The 14,861-nt window shown below is 39.7% G+C and overlaps 1 protein-coding gene across 1 annotated transcript in view; it reads right to left on the bottom strand.

Moving 5' to 3' along the window:
* Positions 1-14,861, bottom strand: part of RUNX1T1 (RUNX1 partner transcriptional co-repressor 1) — a 133,054-nt gene that overhangs the window by 46,669 nt on the left and 71,524 nt on the right. Inside the window, 3 exon segments of the mRNA XM_037504254.2 lie at positions 275-364; positions 3,569-3,810; positions 5,866-6,003. Coding sequence (XP_037360151.1) covers positions 275-364; positions 3,569-3,810; positions 5,866-6,003 — 470 coding nt within the window.

Below are 14,861 nucleotides of genomic sequence, written 5' to 3'. Positions count from 1 at the left end.
TAAAAGCAAATAAAAATGAACTCATCTCTCAGAAGGCCGAAAAACAAGCAAATCTAAACTCTTCTTCAAACTATTCAAAAACACTATTCGTTTTATGGCCTGCTTCAGGGATGACCATAAAGACATAAGTATTCAGATAGTTTTCATGCAGTAAACTAAGTCAAAGCACCCTTAAATGTTCTGACCCAACCCCCTCCCCCCCCTAAAAAGAAAGACTGCTGTGACCTAGCAATATGGTTTGAAATACTTTCCAGACCAATGAGCTGTGCAATACCTTCAAAAATGGGATGACAAAAGGTCGCAGTGGGAAGTTAGTAGCTTCTTGCAGTTTGGAATGAAATTCTTCAATTGTCAAAGTAGAGTTCTGTGGGAGAAAACATGTATTATAAATACATTTGTCTCTTGGTAAATAGTGAAAACACTGAAACTAAATTACTAATACTGATACAACTTAGTGTAATAACAAGCATACAGGAAGCAGTATTTTCAATATAAAACCTTCTGACATTGTAAAAAGAAAAAAATCACATATTAGAGGTATCATTTGCCTCTGAAAAAATCACATCTGAAAATGAAACACATTAAATGCAGTATTTTTCAGAGTAATTTACAGGAAACTTTGTACAGTTTAATTGTCAGAAGAAGCTTCTTATATTACCTTAATAACAAACACACTTGCATATATTTAAGAACACAACACATCACTTTAAGTCCCAAAAGCAAGTAGCAGAATTTCTTGGTTCACCGCCCCTTCCCAACCCCCCACCCCCATGTCATGCCAGTGTTACTTCTGCTGAAGATAGTCTTCTGTTCATCTCTTTCCATCTGGCATTCGTCCTCTGTCTACCAAAGTTGCTTTGCTCAGGATGAACAATGAAGTTGGATAGTGTAGTGTGCTAACAGTCCCAAAGAAAAGGAATGCGCCTCTTGCGTCCCTGTGTCTTACAGAGGATGAAACTATGCCCCAGTCACGCAAGCTATTCATTCATTCTAGAGGCAACATGTATTACTCTGCCCAAAAGAGATGGTGCTAAATGATGCTAAAGCACTCCTGCCCTACCCCAGGTCAGCAAGCCCTTATCCTGTGGTATCCTCCAGGGGGTAGCATGCAAACATAGAAGCACCTACTTAATGCTCAACTGACTTACTGGAAAGGCATCCATGTAACCAACTTACTGGTAAGTTAATCATACTTTACTTTCCTGAATTCCTAGGCAGAATCAGAACTGTAATTTCAGTCAACTTCTTCATTCTCTTCAATTTTCCTGACATAATTGGGGTATTTGAAACCAAACACGGGACCTTGAGAAAACTGCTCCACCCACTTTTTTTCTGCAGTTCCTTTTCCATTTATGACAAAGTATGAGGGCACTAAGTTCCAAGTTTTTTATACTGTGAAATTCAAAACATCTTCACATGAAACTATGAATAAACACTAACTTCCTATCTGTAACACTGAGGTCACAGAGTTGGTTTGTTTTTTTTTTTCTTTTTCATCTTTCTCTTTGTGGCTATCCCATATTCTGAAGGAAAATTCTTCCGAACACTTGTCCCAACTCCACCTAATTAACAGCACAATGTCATTCGTTAGGATTTACTACCTGGGTTCAGATCACAGGACTGTCACTGCAAGTTGTGTGGTCTTGTATATTTTACTTCTGTAAATCTCAGTTTCTCCACATGAAAAGGTGCATAAAAATTGCTACCTCAATGGGTGATCCCGAGATTTAAATAAAATGGCACCTGTAAAAACTTGCAGTCAAATGCTCAAAGCAAGATCCATTCTCCACTCATTTGACAAATGTTCACTGTCTTTTATATGAAAAGTTCCAATGTCCTCTAACTTAGCCCAACATGTTTGGACAAATCTCAAAAAAAGAGAATATGCTGTGCTCTGAAGTACGTATGTTGCTTAATATGTGGGAATATCTAGTTAGATCTACCAAATTTTTCTATATTTGAAGTTATAGAAAGCATTGTTAAAGAACACGAGAATTTTGTAAAACAACATTTCAAAAAAAAAACACTTTTTACTAATAACAACATTCACCATTTTCTTTGATGAAAATGGTGCTTTGGATTTACCTTGTGGTTCTCTGGTCTAACTTACTAACATATTGAAAAGGTTATTATGTAAAACTAATAAAAAGGAAAAGATGTGACTGACAAAAGTAACTGCAGTATGCCCACACACTTCTGTCAAAAATCACCTTTCTGTCCTGGAGGGGTACAAGGGAAGTTCATGGGTGGTGGGAAATGTGAAATTTTGTTCTTGGAGTGCAGAAGAGAGGGAATTAATGGGTTTGAATTGCAAAATCTGTCAAATCTGTGAGATATTGTAATTTGAAGCAAGTCTACTGCACTAGACTCTCATCCAGCCTTTTAATTCTGGGAATTCTTTTGCAAAACACAAGTTGTATGGCTTTGCCCATGATAAGTCCATGTAATAAAAATAAATGCTCTATTTCAAGAAAAAGGAAACTGATGTCTATCATATGAATTACAGTTCCACCATAAGCCTGGATGACAAAAGGACAAAATACGTGACTCACAGCTCCTCCATGACTCAGTTTGCTATGGGAAAAATCGCTTTCTTAAATGAAATCTCTGCTCCTATTGAAAATCACAGTATGTGTAAAGTGATTTAGGATGCAAAAAAAAAAAAAAAGAGAGAAGAATATGAAAGTTCTAATTTTCAGTATGATAATGCACGGAATATAATATCATGGGCCCAAATTAACACTTCTATTCTCAAACTAATGGCTTAAGAGAGTCTACCTATAACAAAAAAAAAAAAATTTATAACTTTTTTTTTTTAAACCAATTAGTGGATCCCAAGTGTTAGGGGAAGGAGCTGGAGATACTGGGGTATTACTGTTTTATAGGTATAGAATTTTAGTTTGGAGTAATGAAAACAAGTTCTGGAGATGGACAGTGGAGATGGTGACAAAATAATGTGAATATACTTAATGTTTGATGCAGAACTGAATACTCAGAAATGGTTAAAATGATAAATTTTACATTTTATATATTTTACCACAATAAAAAAAAGTTACAAGATTATTAATCTTAAAAAAAAAAAAATGTGTTACTTGTTATAAATTCTTGTTCATCTAGGGTTATAATAAAAATCCCCCAAAGCAACTAAGTTAAAATGAGGACCAATTAAATTAAATGAATCATTAACATAACAAAAACATCTTGTCATTGTTAAAAGCCACTAGCTATGCCAGGCAGATATACTTATTGAATTTCTCTCCTTTCTCTCTCTCTCTCTCTCTCTCTCTCTCTCTCACATACACTCACACACACACACACACACACACACACACACACACACACACGCTTACAGTCAAGATAACAATAACTCTGTATAACACTATGGTTAGTAGTCATAGAGTAAAAGGAACCACGGTGAGTGTTAACACATAATGCAGAACTGGAAAACTTTGGGATTTATCAGACTTGCATGCAATCTCCCAGCCAAGCAGAACAGGATCTCTCCCTCTGAATCTCCCACACACACCATCTTTACCCCAGAAAACTGGGCTGATTTCTGTTTGCTTACCACCAATCCGAGAACCAGGGTGCGGACTCTTTCTCCTATCTCTGGTGAAATGTCATTGCCAAACTGCTGCAGGGTAGTAAGGAACCGCTTCAGCTTACTGAGCTGCCTGGCACCACAGGCTGGAGGCAGCTGTTGATTTGCCAGAGAAGAAGAGGAGGAAGAGGAAGGCCCATTGCTGAAGCCATTGGGCGGTGATGGGGCGCCATTCAAGGCTGTGGGTGAATGGCTGGTGCCATTAGTTACTGTCAAGGCAGAAAATCAGAAAGAAAAAATAAACTTACAGAGAACACACACGAGCAAATACAACCAATTCCTTCCCTTTAAATCGAGATTTCACAATTTAAAAACCACTGGAGCTTTTGGTAAAATGCTTTTACTTTAGAGGGTCACCCCAGGTTCAGGTACTGTCTAACTACAGGGGGCTGCTCCTCACGCTGCAAGATGGTTTTGAGCACAGAAGCTAATAATAAACGGGAGTCGGCTGTAATGCAGGGACGCCCTGCCTCCCATGTGCACATATGCCAACCACCTGAAATGTTTCAAACACAGAACAAACAGCGCTTGGATGTCAGGCTTTTGTCACAGGCTTATATCAATATAACAGGACGATTCCTTTCTAAACTGCTCCCCTAGAGAAAGTGTACATTTGGTGGAGACTAAATTTATCACTGCACATTTTTAATCATGTTTTGTACACACAACTGACAGCTGTGTTTATAGAAATAGGACTTTCAAGTTTTAACCTTATACCACCCAATTAGAAGGCTATTTTCCCCCTCATATTTCTTAACCACTTCTCTAGGGGAAATGCAGATTTTACGTAGGAAGCCAAAATGTATGCGACAACCATTAAGGAATTATTTCAAGAAATGGAAAGGGGACATCTCAACCAACTAACCACATGAATGGATGTTAACTCAATAAACATTTCTAATCAAATTTACGTGAACAATCAAGGTAATAATTCATAAGAACGAAGCTAGAAAATGCTGCATTGTTTCGCACTACAGAAAATGCTTTTATCATGTAGAATCAATTAATTTGACAAATTGATCTTTATCAGACCCACCATTTAAATATAATTTTGATAAACTATCTCCAACCATAGTTTGAAGATGTTTTAAGTACTCTATTTTTCATGATGTTAAAATGGTCTCTTGCCCAAATGGGTACCAGAACAACCTGTCAAGAAATGATCGCTCACCAGCACCTCTCACTAGGGTATCACCAGGCTAGACATACGCCCATCGCTGTAGCTTTGGGTAACAACAAACCAAATATAAGATGACAGGGTTACATCTAGGCACTGTCGAAGCCTCCTGCTCCTTACACATTTGAAAGGTCTTTTAAATGGCAGTTCAACACTGCATAAACAGCCTGGTACTTGTATTTCTCCAATCCCTTACAATCCATGGATCTATTTCTGTCCTTTATTTTTCATTCATATAGATTTCAAGGCACATGGTCTGTAAATAGTATTCTCAGCAACAAGAGAATTTATTACTTTCACAAATCCTTGGAGATGATTTTAACCAGAATTGATGAAAACAAACCTCTACCTTCTATTGCTACTGTAAAACATAGGAAAGAAAGAGACCTTGCTGTGCTATCAAAATGTTCTGTCCTTTCCTTGGACAACACAGAAAGCAATGCACACCATTGATCCAGAACACTCTATGATCCAACCAAGCTGGAACCAAGGAAAAGGTTTAATAAAGGTCTGATAGGTGCAAGCCAAAAAAAGAAACTCCTTATTTCAGAAGGTTTTCAGCATGAAAACTGTTGCACACAGTAATACCCCTCTTAACTAAGGATGTAAGAATTTAACATTATTTTTAACCATTCAGAGAACAAAATAGTATCAGAAGAAGATCAGCAGTAACCTAGAAATTATCATGCCTATTTCCATGTTCCAAGTCCAACTGAACTAACTAAAATAACGAACTCCCAGTAAGTCAAACTACAAGTTACAACATTAACAACTGGAGGTACAGGAGGTACAGACCAAATACAGTGGCCTTCATTTGTTGAAATCATAGCAGACTGCAACTTGGAAGCTATAATGAAAAGGATGGCAAGTATTGGCAATCATACAAATATACCTAAGACATACTTCTGTGCGTAGTACCTACTCACAGGCAAAGAAATATTGGAGTGGGGAGGTGAGAGCAGAGATGGTCATTATTTTTGCATAATATATTGATAATGGATTTTATTTTCCTTCAATTTTTATTTGCAGAAAAACTTTCCACTGTAACTGCAAGATGTTAACAGGAAATGCAGAAATGCCTACTCACATGTTGTCGGTGTAAATGAACTGGTTCTCGGGGCTCCTTGAGTTGTCGGGGGAGGTGGCATCGTGGGCGGAGTCAGCCTAGACGGGGTCTTCACGTCCACAGGTGAGTCTGGCATCGTGGAGTGCTTCTCAGTCCGATCTGGAGGATGCCATATGAACATGTTATTTTACTCCTTAAAAACACCTCCGTTTTTTAAGTGGGGTCCATCTTTTTTTTTTACAAGCAAGTGAACAGAAGAAATCCAACATCATCTATCAATAAAATAGGCTTATCTACTGAAGTTTAAATCAGGACTTTATCATCCAAACCCCACTTAAGAAGGTGTAGCCAGATGGCAGGACCTCGTTTGTAACTGGGTTATTTTACATCCTATTGTTATTTCTGTCTGGGGCAGATGCTACCTTGGTGGTGTTATATGCAACAGCGCAACTTCACTGGAAGCTGAAGCCAACATTAGCACTAAGCAAAAAATAGATGAGGAAGTAGGATGGTAATGAGCCTCTCAGACAGCTCAGAAATAACACAAATCTGAAGCTCTGTTATGCAGGTGAGATACTGGCAGGTGCCGGTATTTTGTGAGTTTTTCTAACACCTGCCATTCGGTTTTTGTGCTTAGTTTTCTGGCCTATGAGATGAAGCAGGTTATGTCGCCCAGATTATACCTCACTATTTTTTCTATTCTGTTTAAAAAAAAAAAAAAAGCACTACTATATAAATATTGCATGTCATCCAATGAATTTTTAAGCTATTTTAACTGATCCTTCACAAGTTTATGACCCAACATTTTAAAAAGACCAGTAATATTATGAATCCCAGGCAGACTAATATAAGAATGGGAAAGTTCCAAACAGTGAACTCAAAAGAACTAAAGAGCCTCCTAGTATATTGTCACGAGTATGTAACAGATGGAGAAAGTTCTTGAAGACCCAATAGTGAACATTTGCACTTCCAGACTGCCTTCTACTAAGTATACTTTTCCTTTGAAATTCTGAATTTTTTTCTCAGTCTAATCTTATCAAAGCAACACTTCTCAGTAAAAATGAGTGCTTCTTTAGCTCCAATTTTCTACAAACACATGTACATGCATGTGTGCACGTGTACACACCCCAAAATGTTTGAGGTGTCCCTTGCAACTTTAGATACTGGTATTTCCCACTTGGACTTTTGAAAAGTAAAGTAACATAGGTTATTGATAAAGAATGTGTCCCTTACAACATGAAGATCATCATGGTGAGCAGTTCTCAAAATTATTTAAGAGTTAATTATTAAAAGAAAATGGAAGTCCAAATTAATGACAATTTCAAATCTACTTCACCTTTATTCTAAGCACTTTCATAAGACTTAAGTTGCATTAGGACACATTTGAAAGTTGAAATAATACTGACACCACATTAGGGTTGAGACAAGAAAGAAAAAAAAAATCACTCTGTTTTGAATGACAATCTAGTGAATTAACTGTTTCAGGGTCTCTATTTCTTGATCAACTGCTGGCTGGAGAGCAGGGAAGGACTGGATTGATGGCAGATTCACAGAGAATATTTCTACCTTTAATTTATTGTTAAAAACTTGTTTCCCTATCTGCTTTTCCCAAATATTGAACAACCAGTGTCATCAGTAAGTCACCTTCTCTTGAAAAACACATAAGCAAGGCAGGCTTAAAACCACTTTCTTCTCTCATTAAATCCACCACAGTCTACTCACCTCAACCAACCTCAACAACCAGGGAATAAATAGCTTTCCGCTTACATTGCAGCTGAGGAAGAGGTACAGCAGCAAATACAAGTCTCCCTAAATAAAGGCAAATATTTCTGTCATGCCAAGGAAGGAGGGAAGAGGGGAGGCTTGCCAGAGTCGGCGGGGAGATAACAGTGGGAACTGCTGGTCCATCTGGTTTTCATTCTGCTAACACTCACGCTGAACTGTTGGAGGAGGCAGTCCAGATACACAGATTTCAAGCACGTGGGTGCACAGACAGAGAGGAAGAGCAGGAGGGTGGGGGGAGGAGGAGTGGGAATAATGAAAAAATAAATAAAGCGATAGAAAGAAAAGAGAGTAGGGGCCAAAACAGGGGAGAGAGGTTACCCCGCTCAGCTTTGTTCACCTATGAAAGCTGAGTCTTGGCCGATGGAGCCCCTACCTTCCTTACCTCTGCAGTCCTGGAGCAATACCTAAGCTGGAAAACATGTCTTACTAAACTCATAGTTTTATCCTTTTTAAAATAGCCCACACTAAGAAAAAAAGGAAAGAAACTATAATGTTGGCAATGAGTTTCCTCTTCAAATTTAAGATAATCTTCATATCTGCTCTTCTGTCGATTTTATAAAGGTTTTAGATGTACTTATAATTTTGATTTGAAGCTATTTTGCAAGCCTGTGTTGGTCTACATTTGCAATGATTCCTCTCCAGAAGTAATAGTAGTAACAATGTAAAAGAAGTAAAGATAGAAGTGGAAATAGCAATGGTAATGGGTAGATGCACATTTTTAAAGATTTATTTATTTATATAAGCACTGGGTACAGTCAAAAGCGCGGGAGGGTGAGAGAATTCACCAGAGCCAGAGCGGGGAACAGAACAGGCAGACCAACAAAGTACACTGCTGAGGGGAGCAGTGGGTGTTGCAGGAGAGGTCTGTCGCGCCACGTGGGACCCTCACTGGTCGGTGGCCGGGGATCGAACCAGCACTGCAGAGGCTGCGGGCAGCTTCGCAGTCCAGTGCTCAACCACTGCGCCACCAGGGGAGGCGCGATGCATTTTTTTTTTTTTTTTACATTCTTCAAATGTAATCAATATTTTAGAAACAATAGCCACTGGCCCAATGCACAGAAAACCCCCACTACTGCTAGCATGAAGATAATATACATCCTCACCAGACTGTGTGTATATTTAGGATATTAACATTCACCAAATTTCAGCAACAGTTAGCTTCCCTCTGATCAGAGTTCCAACCCAGAGGTCCTAAAAACTAAGACAAAGTAGGACCATGTGTAACTCATTGTGTGCTGTTCAGAGCCATCAATCCAGGATGGGGATGGATGGTGAAATAACTAGCCAGACCTAAGCCATGAGCACACAAAAACCCTCTGGAGCAGAGAGATTTAAGATAAATTCAGAAAACGTGTTTCAAGTATGCTGAGCTCTGTTGCATGTTTTGGATTATTTAAAAAAAAAAAAAAACATTTTGAAATATATATTCTTGAAACTTTTATAGCAAACAGCCAAAGAGCTATGATATAACCACAGAAGCATTTCACTCCATTTCAAATTAGAGGATATAGTAAAACCAATATTAAGTTATAATATTTCTTATGTAATTTTTCAAGTTCATGAAAATTATACTGTTCTTATGTGTAATTTCTATTTTTAGTGGCCATGGGGGATGTTGACATTTATTGAAAGACTGACACAAAATGATTTTAAAAAAAGTAAAAGGGGAGAAAAAAAATCCCTAGCAGATCAGGAGAAAGGCATATGTAACCAGGTACTTCTACTTTAATGGTTCACACCAGTTCTAAACAAGATGATCGTCGCTTATGTGGTAATATTTCAATTCACGTGGCAAATAGCCAACACATATGTATCAAAGATGGCTGACGCATGGAAGAAAATGTGGCATATATAAATACATTACCGATACCATTTCAATATCTAATTCAGTGTCAGGGCCTTCTAGAAGTGGTATGTTTTCCATTTCCTTTTTTTTTTTTCTTTAAGTGAAAAGAAAAGGTATGGCATAATCTGCCGTGGCATTTATTTTACTTTTAGTTCATTCAAGTAGTTCCAGATGTGTTTTTAAGGTATGAAGCTTTAGCATGCTACATTTTCCTTGTTTACATGCCATTCTAGAGACATTAGTGTAAAAAAACAAAGCTCACTACTGGTAGACAGCGCATCTTTTTCTATCAGAGTTCAGCATGTGGATTATCACAGAGGAAACATCATTATTTCAGAGGTGTTAAGGACTGAAGAACTTCTTAGTCAGTTAGTAAGTAGTCTGGCATTGAACCTACAAGGTTTGCACTAAAAGACAATTAAGCCCCGTGGAACCAGGTCCCTATAAATGGAAAACAGGAAAGAAGGAAGCTAGGGAAGGGGAAGAAAGTGGATAGGGTATTTAACCACTCTCTCTTTTGGAAACATGGCAAATCAGTTCAGACATCATTCAGTGACTGATGTCTGGATCTGAGATGTGGGCCAGAACAGTGATGGCGCTTGCCCCAGCCTTCCATCCAGCGTCCAGAAGGCTGCCATCTCTTTTTCTTGATAAGCACTTCTGGTGCCATCCACTCCCGCTCAGAGCCCTTTGACAATGCCCGAGAATAAAAGGTTTAAGCCCATGGGCTGATACAGTGGAAAGATAGCAGATAGAGAACTTCAAGTTAAGCAGACTTGGTTTCAAAGGTAGACTCTACTGTGAGCAGTATGCCTCAGACACGCTAATTATCCTGAGCCTCAGTCCCTCAAAAGAAGGGGTATCCCCTCTCCCTTAAAGGGGCCTGGTAAGAGGTTAAGAGAGATGTGTTTATTTTTTTTTTTAAATAGAGGCATGTTTATTTATTTATTTGTTTGTTTGTTTGTACATGCACTGGGTACAGTCAGAAGCGCGGGAGGGTGAGAGAATTCACCAGAGCCAGAGCGGGGAGCAGAGCAGGCAGAAGGACCGAAGTACACTGCTGAGGGGAGCAGCAGGCGGCAGGAGAGGTCTGCGTGCCATGTGGGACCCTCCTCCGGTGGCCGGGGAGCAGCCGGGGATCGAACCGGCGCAGCAGAGGCCGCGGGCAGCTTCGCAACCCAGCGCTCAACCACTGCGCCACCGGGGAGGCCCAAGGGAGATATGTTTAAAACCTAGTAAGTAAGGTGCTGCTCACATAACCCCCTCTAGGTCTCCTCCACCTCCCTCTTTGTGACCCACTTGTGGTTTATCCCAGTGTCTTCCCTCCAAGCCTATGCTCTAAGCATATTGGTGTTCCCAGGCTTTTCTGCTTGTCTTTTTCACAACATGATTTACTTCACCTAAAAGAACCTGTCCTATCTTGCACATTCTCCACTGCCCACTACAGTCCACATCCTCTTACATTTTGCCCCAGGTGCCCCAGGCACTGGCCACATCAAGCTTGCTTGCCCTTTCTTTTACCATTTATCGGAGTCTATCAGTGTAATGGTTGTGTGTTGTTGCACACCCAAACACATCAATCAGTGAAAAATGTAAGCAACTTGATGTCAATTTTCTAATGCCTCCTAGGGAAGGCATTTTAAAAATAGGCATAGACATGTTTCTCATAAGGATGGTTACATTCCTAACTTTGACAAATCCAATCTCTGTGTTACAATTCAGATATCAACCCTAATTTCAAACACACCATCAATAGCATGTAAATACCTAAAGAGAATATAAAGTAGGAAATATGGGGAGATACTAGAGACATGAAAATTGTTTCAACTCTGACCAACTAATTAATTTTAGGTGAGTACAGGAATGACCTGTTACCTCCCTTTCTGATCATCGGTATTTCATGATTTTATTTCTGAAACACAAATCCGATCTTTTTTATTCCTAATTTAAAACCTCAGTTCACAAATATTTGTCACCTAAAATTCATATATTTAAAACTAGACTCCATATTGATGGCACCAGGAGGTGGATGGGATTTGGTGATGAAGATGGAGTCTCCATGAATGTAATTAATACCCTTAGGAAAGATATCCTCATCCCATTCTACCATGAAAGACAGAAAAAAAGACACTGCAAACCATGGAGCACGTCCTCAGCAGACACCCAATCTGACAAAGCCTTGATCTCGGAATTCTCAGTATTCAGAAATGTGAGAAATAAACTTCTGCTGTTTTTATTTAAAAAACAAAACAAAAAAAACACTCTGTCCACAAAATAAAATATAAACTCTATGGCTTAGCTTATGTTACAGACACCACTGAGTACTTAACAACCCTCCCTTCCCTGCTGGAGAGTTCCAATACTATCCAGGTACAATTTTTAGGGGCAGATCCTCCTTGTTTTGTATTAACTGGGTTATTCCAGTCCCCTTATCTGCAACAGGTTAAGAAAGTGCTGTGCCCCAATTCTACACAAAGGGCCACAAAGTATTTTCTGTACTCGTAGCTCTCTAACTCTTGGGTCTCTACTCAAGAAGAAAACAGTCCCTCTGCTTCTAATAGGCACTGCTGTGTCTGATTACTTCTTTCCCTTCACTTCAATGGATGCTACTTTTCTTAATCTATAAAGTTAGGCATTTGAGATTACATGGCCACAGGATCTTTTGCAAAATAATATACTCTGGTTTCTTTCTACAGCTATGGTTTATGATCATCTCAAACACAAAGACTACCCAGAGAACACATGTCTGACAATAAACTGACCACAAATAAAATTATGTTGAAATTAGTGATTTTAACAGATTTCTTCTGTTCACTAAATTACTATGACCACAAGAATATATTCTCCAAGGCCTCCCCGGTGGCGCAGTGGGTTGAGCGCCACGCTGTGAGGCTGTCCGCAGCCTCCGCAGCAGTGCCGGTTCGATTCCCGGGTGGCCAGGGAGAAACCCACATGGTGCAGCAGACCTCTCCTGTCTCGCCAGCTGCTCCCCTCAGCAGTGCCTTCGGTCCATTTGCCTGTTCTGCTCCCCACCGCTCTGTCTCTGGTGAATCCTCTCACCCTCCCGCAACTCTGGCCTGTACCTCAGTTCTTGTATAAATAAAAATAAATCTTTAATATATATATATATATTCTCCATGGCATGTTTCCACATAAATATTAAAATTAACGTCTACCTCTGGTTTTTAAATGCAATTTCAATACTCATTACCAAATCTCCATCAATGACTTGGTTATGAATAACCCTACTAATGTCCAGTTGTCCCTGTCTGGATAACACCAACACATTCACTATGATTTTCTTTCCCGGTTCACGTTCCTTGAAGTGTAATCTATACTCACTTTCTTGGCTTCCTCATTTCCCATTCCATCTGACACACACGTGCAGTGGACACCTAAAAGACTGTCTGTCTAGAAAGCTCCCACCTTGCACTTACAATGTCTTATCCTCACAACCATCGTGTTCTTCATGACCTGGTACCGGAGATACCAGTGACTTGCCCGGGCAAACCACCCAACCAACATGTGCCATCTCAGTCCTTCCTCGAGAACTCTAGCTTCAGAATAGAAGAAAAGCAATCCCAATCCAGAGGTAGAAAATGGCTTGGTCTACTCCCCTCATACTTAAAAAAAATCAAGTCTGCAGTAACAAAAGGAAGCAATTAAATAGGGAGAAGGAAGCAAAACAAACGACATGACGAAAGATTACTCTTACTCACTTGAAATCAGAGCATCCCTTACTAAAAATAACCTGGACTATAGTCAAGGTGTCCTCCTAACTCCCTCTGAAACTTTTTTTCGATTGTCTCTTCTATTTATTATTAACCCAAGAAAAGTTTGTGTGCTTTATCTGACACTTCGAAGCCTCTGGTGTTGTTTGCTTCCTTCTTGAAACATAATTGTCCATGGGATTGTATGGTTATGATGCTCTTTTCATTTTCCTCAGGTCTTTTGGCTGCCCCTTTTTAGTCCCTTTTAGGGGCACCCCTTTCTCTACCTGTGATAATTACTGTTATTTTTCCCCAATGCTTTATAGGTGCTTTATAAATTGCTTTAAATAATTTCAAAATTTTAACAACCCCTTTTCCTTGATGACTTGATTTATTCTAAGATAGTCATAAAGGGTTTGGGCTTTGGAGAAAAAGAAGAGATTTTAAAAGCCAGTTCTGCCACTACCTACATAAAATTAGCCACATTTTTCAACTACTGTATTGTGGGAATTAAATCAACTAATGTCTATAATGTGATTAGCCAAATACCTGACACATATTAAGCACTCCAAAATAGAGTGGCTCTTTTCACACCACTACAGTGATGACTTATTAACTGGAATCCCAATGAGACAGCCTAGGTAAAAAAAAAAAAATTAAAGTAGGATGTGTTGCCCCAAGTCTTTTCTGAACAAGTGGACTAAATCATGGAATATTGCCCAAACAACACTGGCCACCACACTGACCACGCGACACCATGCTAGACAAAGTGTTAGATCCTTGTTGCAGATCCTACATGAAGGGAGGTGACATTTTCTCCACCCTCACTTATAAGCTGCCCCTCTGGACTACAAGCCCCTCTGTGCCATAAACTGAACTTCCAGAGTAAGCTGGAGGAGCTAATGGAAACTAGGGGTGGAGATGAGCAGCCAGAAGAAGCTATATATATGCAAGGCAGGTGGGTTCTTAACTCTCCAGCTTTGACTTGCACCCAGGAACTTGCAGGGGCTTGGGAGGAGATGCATGAAGAGAGTCATGTAGAGATATTTGAAACAGACATAGACATGAGACACATAAGAATGCTGACCTTGGCAGAGACAATGGTAGTGGTATCTTGATTTATACTTTGATTTTGTTTCTGTTCTAGACCTGCCTTACCCCTTTCTTGCTGTTCCCCACCAGAAGGCATCTTAGAATTGTGACAAGCTTTGGGGTCTCAATAGCCTTGTTTTGGGCTGACCCTTTTCAGCTGGGCATTTTCCCATGGTGGGGAGGGGGTAATTTAAGGTTTTTTATTAGGGATATCCTTTCTTCTCTCTCTATGCAAGCTAATGCTAGTAAAGAACTTTCACACTAAAAATGTTCCCTTTGCTTGTGTGCACATGGGTGGCCAAATCCTTTCGGATTGTACACTCCCTTAGCTTGGGGTCTCTGGGTGTCCTTTGGTTGTGCACTAACATTCTCTGTGACATATTTCACAATTTCATGATGAGAGCAGGATGAGAGCCCCCATGCACAATTGGAATGTCAGGCATTGCACACACTCACCCAGAACAAGCTGTCAGTGCTCTCTTCCCTACCTTGCGGACTTAACCTTGAACCATCTCCTACCTCCCTTCCAGGTGTCAGGCAAAAACCTCCTTTCCTGTGCTGGTTCCCTCATGCATGAGTCTCTA

Source organism: Talpa occidentalis, unplaced genomic scaffold (genome assembly GCF_014898055.3).
Source record: "Talpa occidentalis isolate TD23 unplaced genomic scaffold, MPIMG_talOcc4v2.1, whole genome shotgun sequence".
Taxonomy (NCBI): Eukaryota; Metazoa; Chordata; class Mammalia; order Eulipotyphla; family Talpidae; genus Talpa; species Talpa occidentalis.
This window is presented reverse-complemented; position numbering and strand designations above follow the sequence as displayed.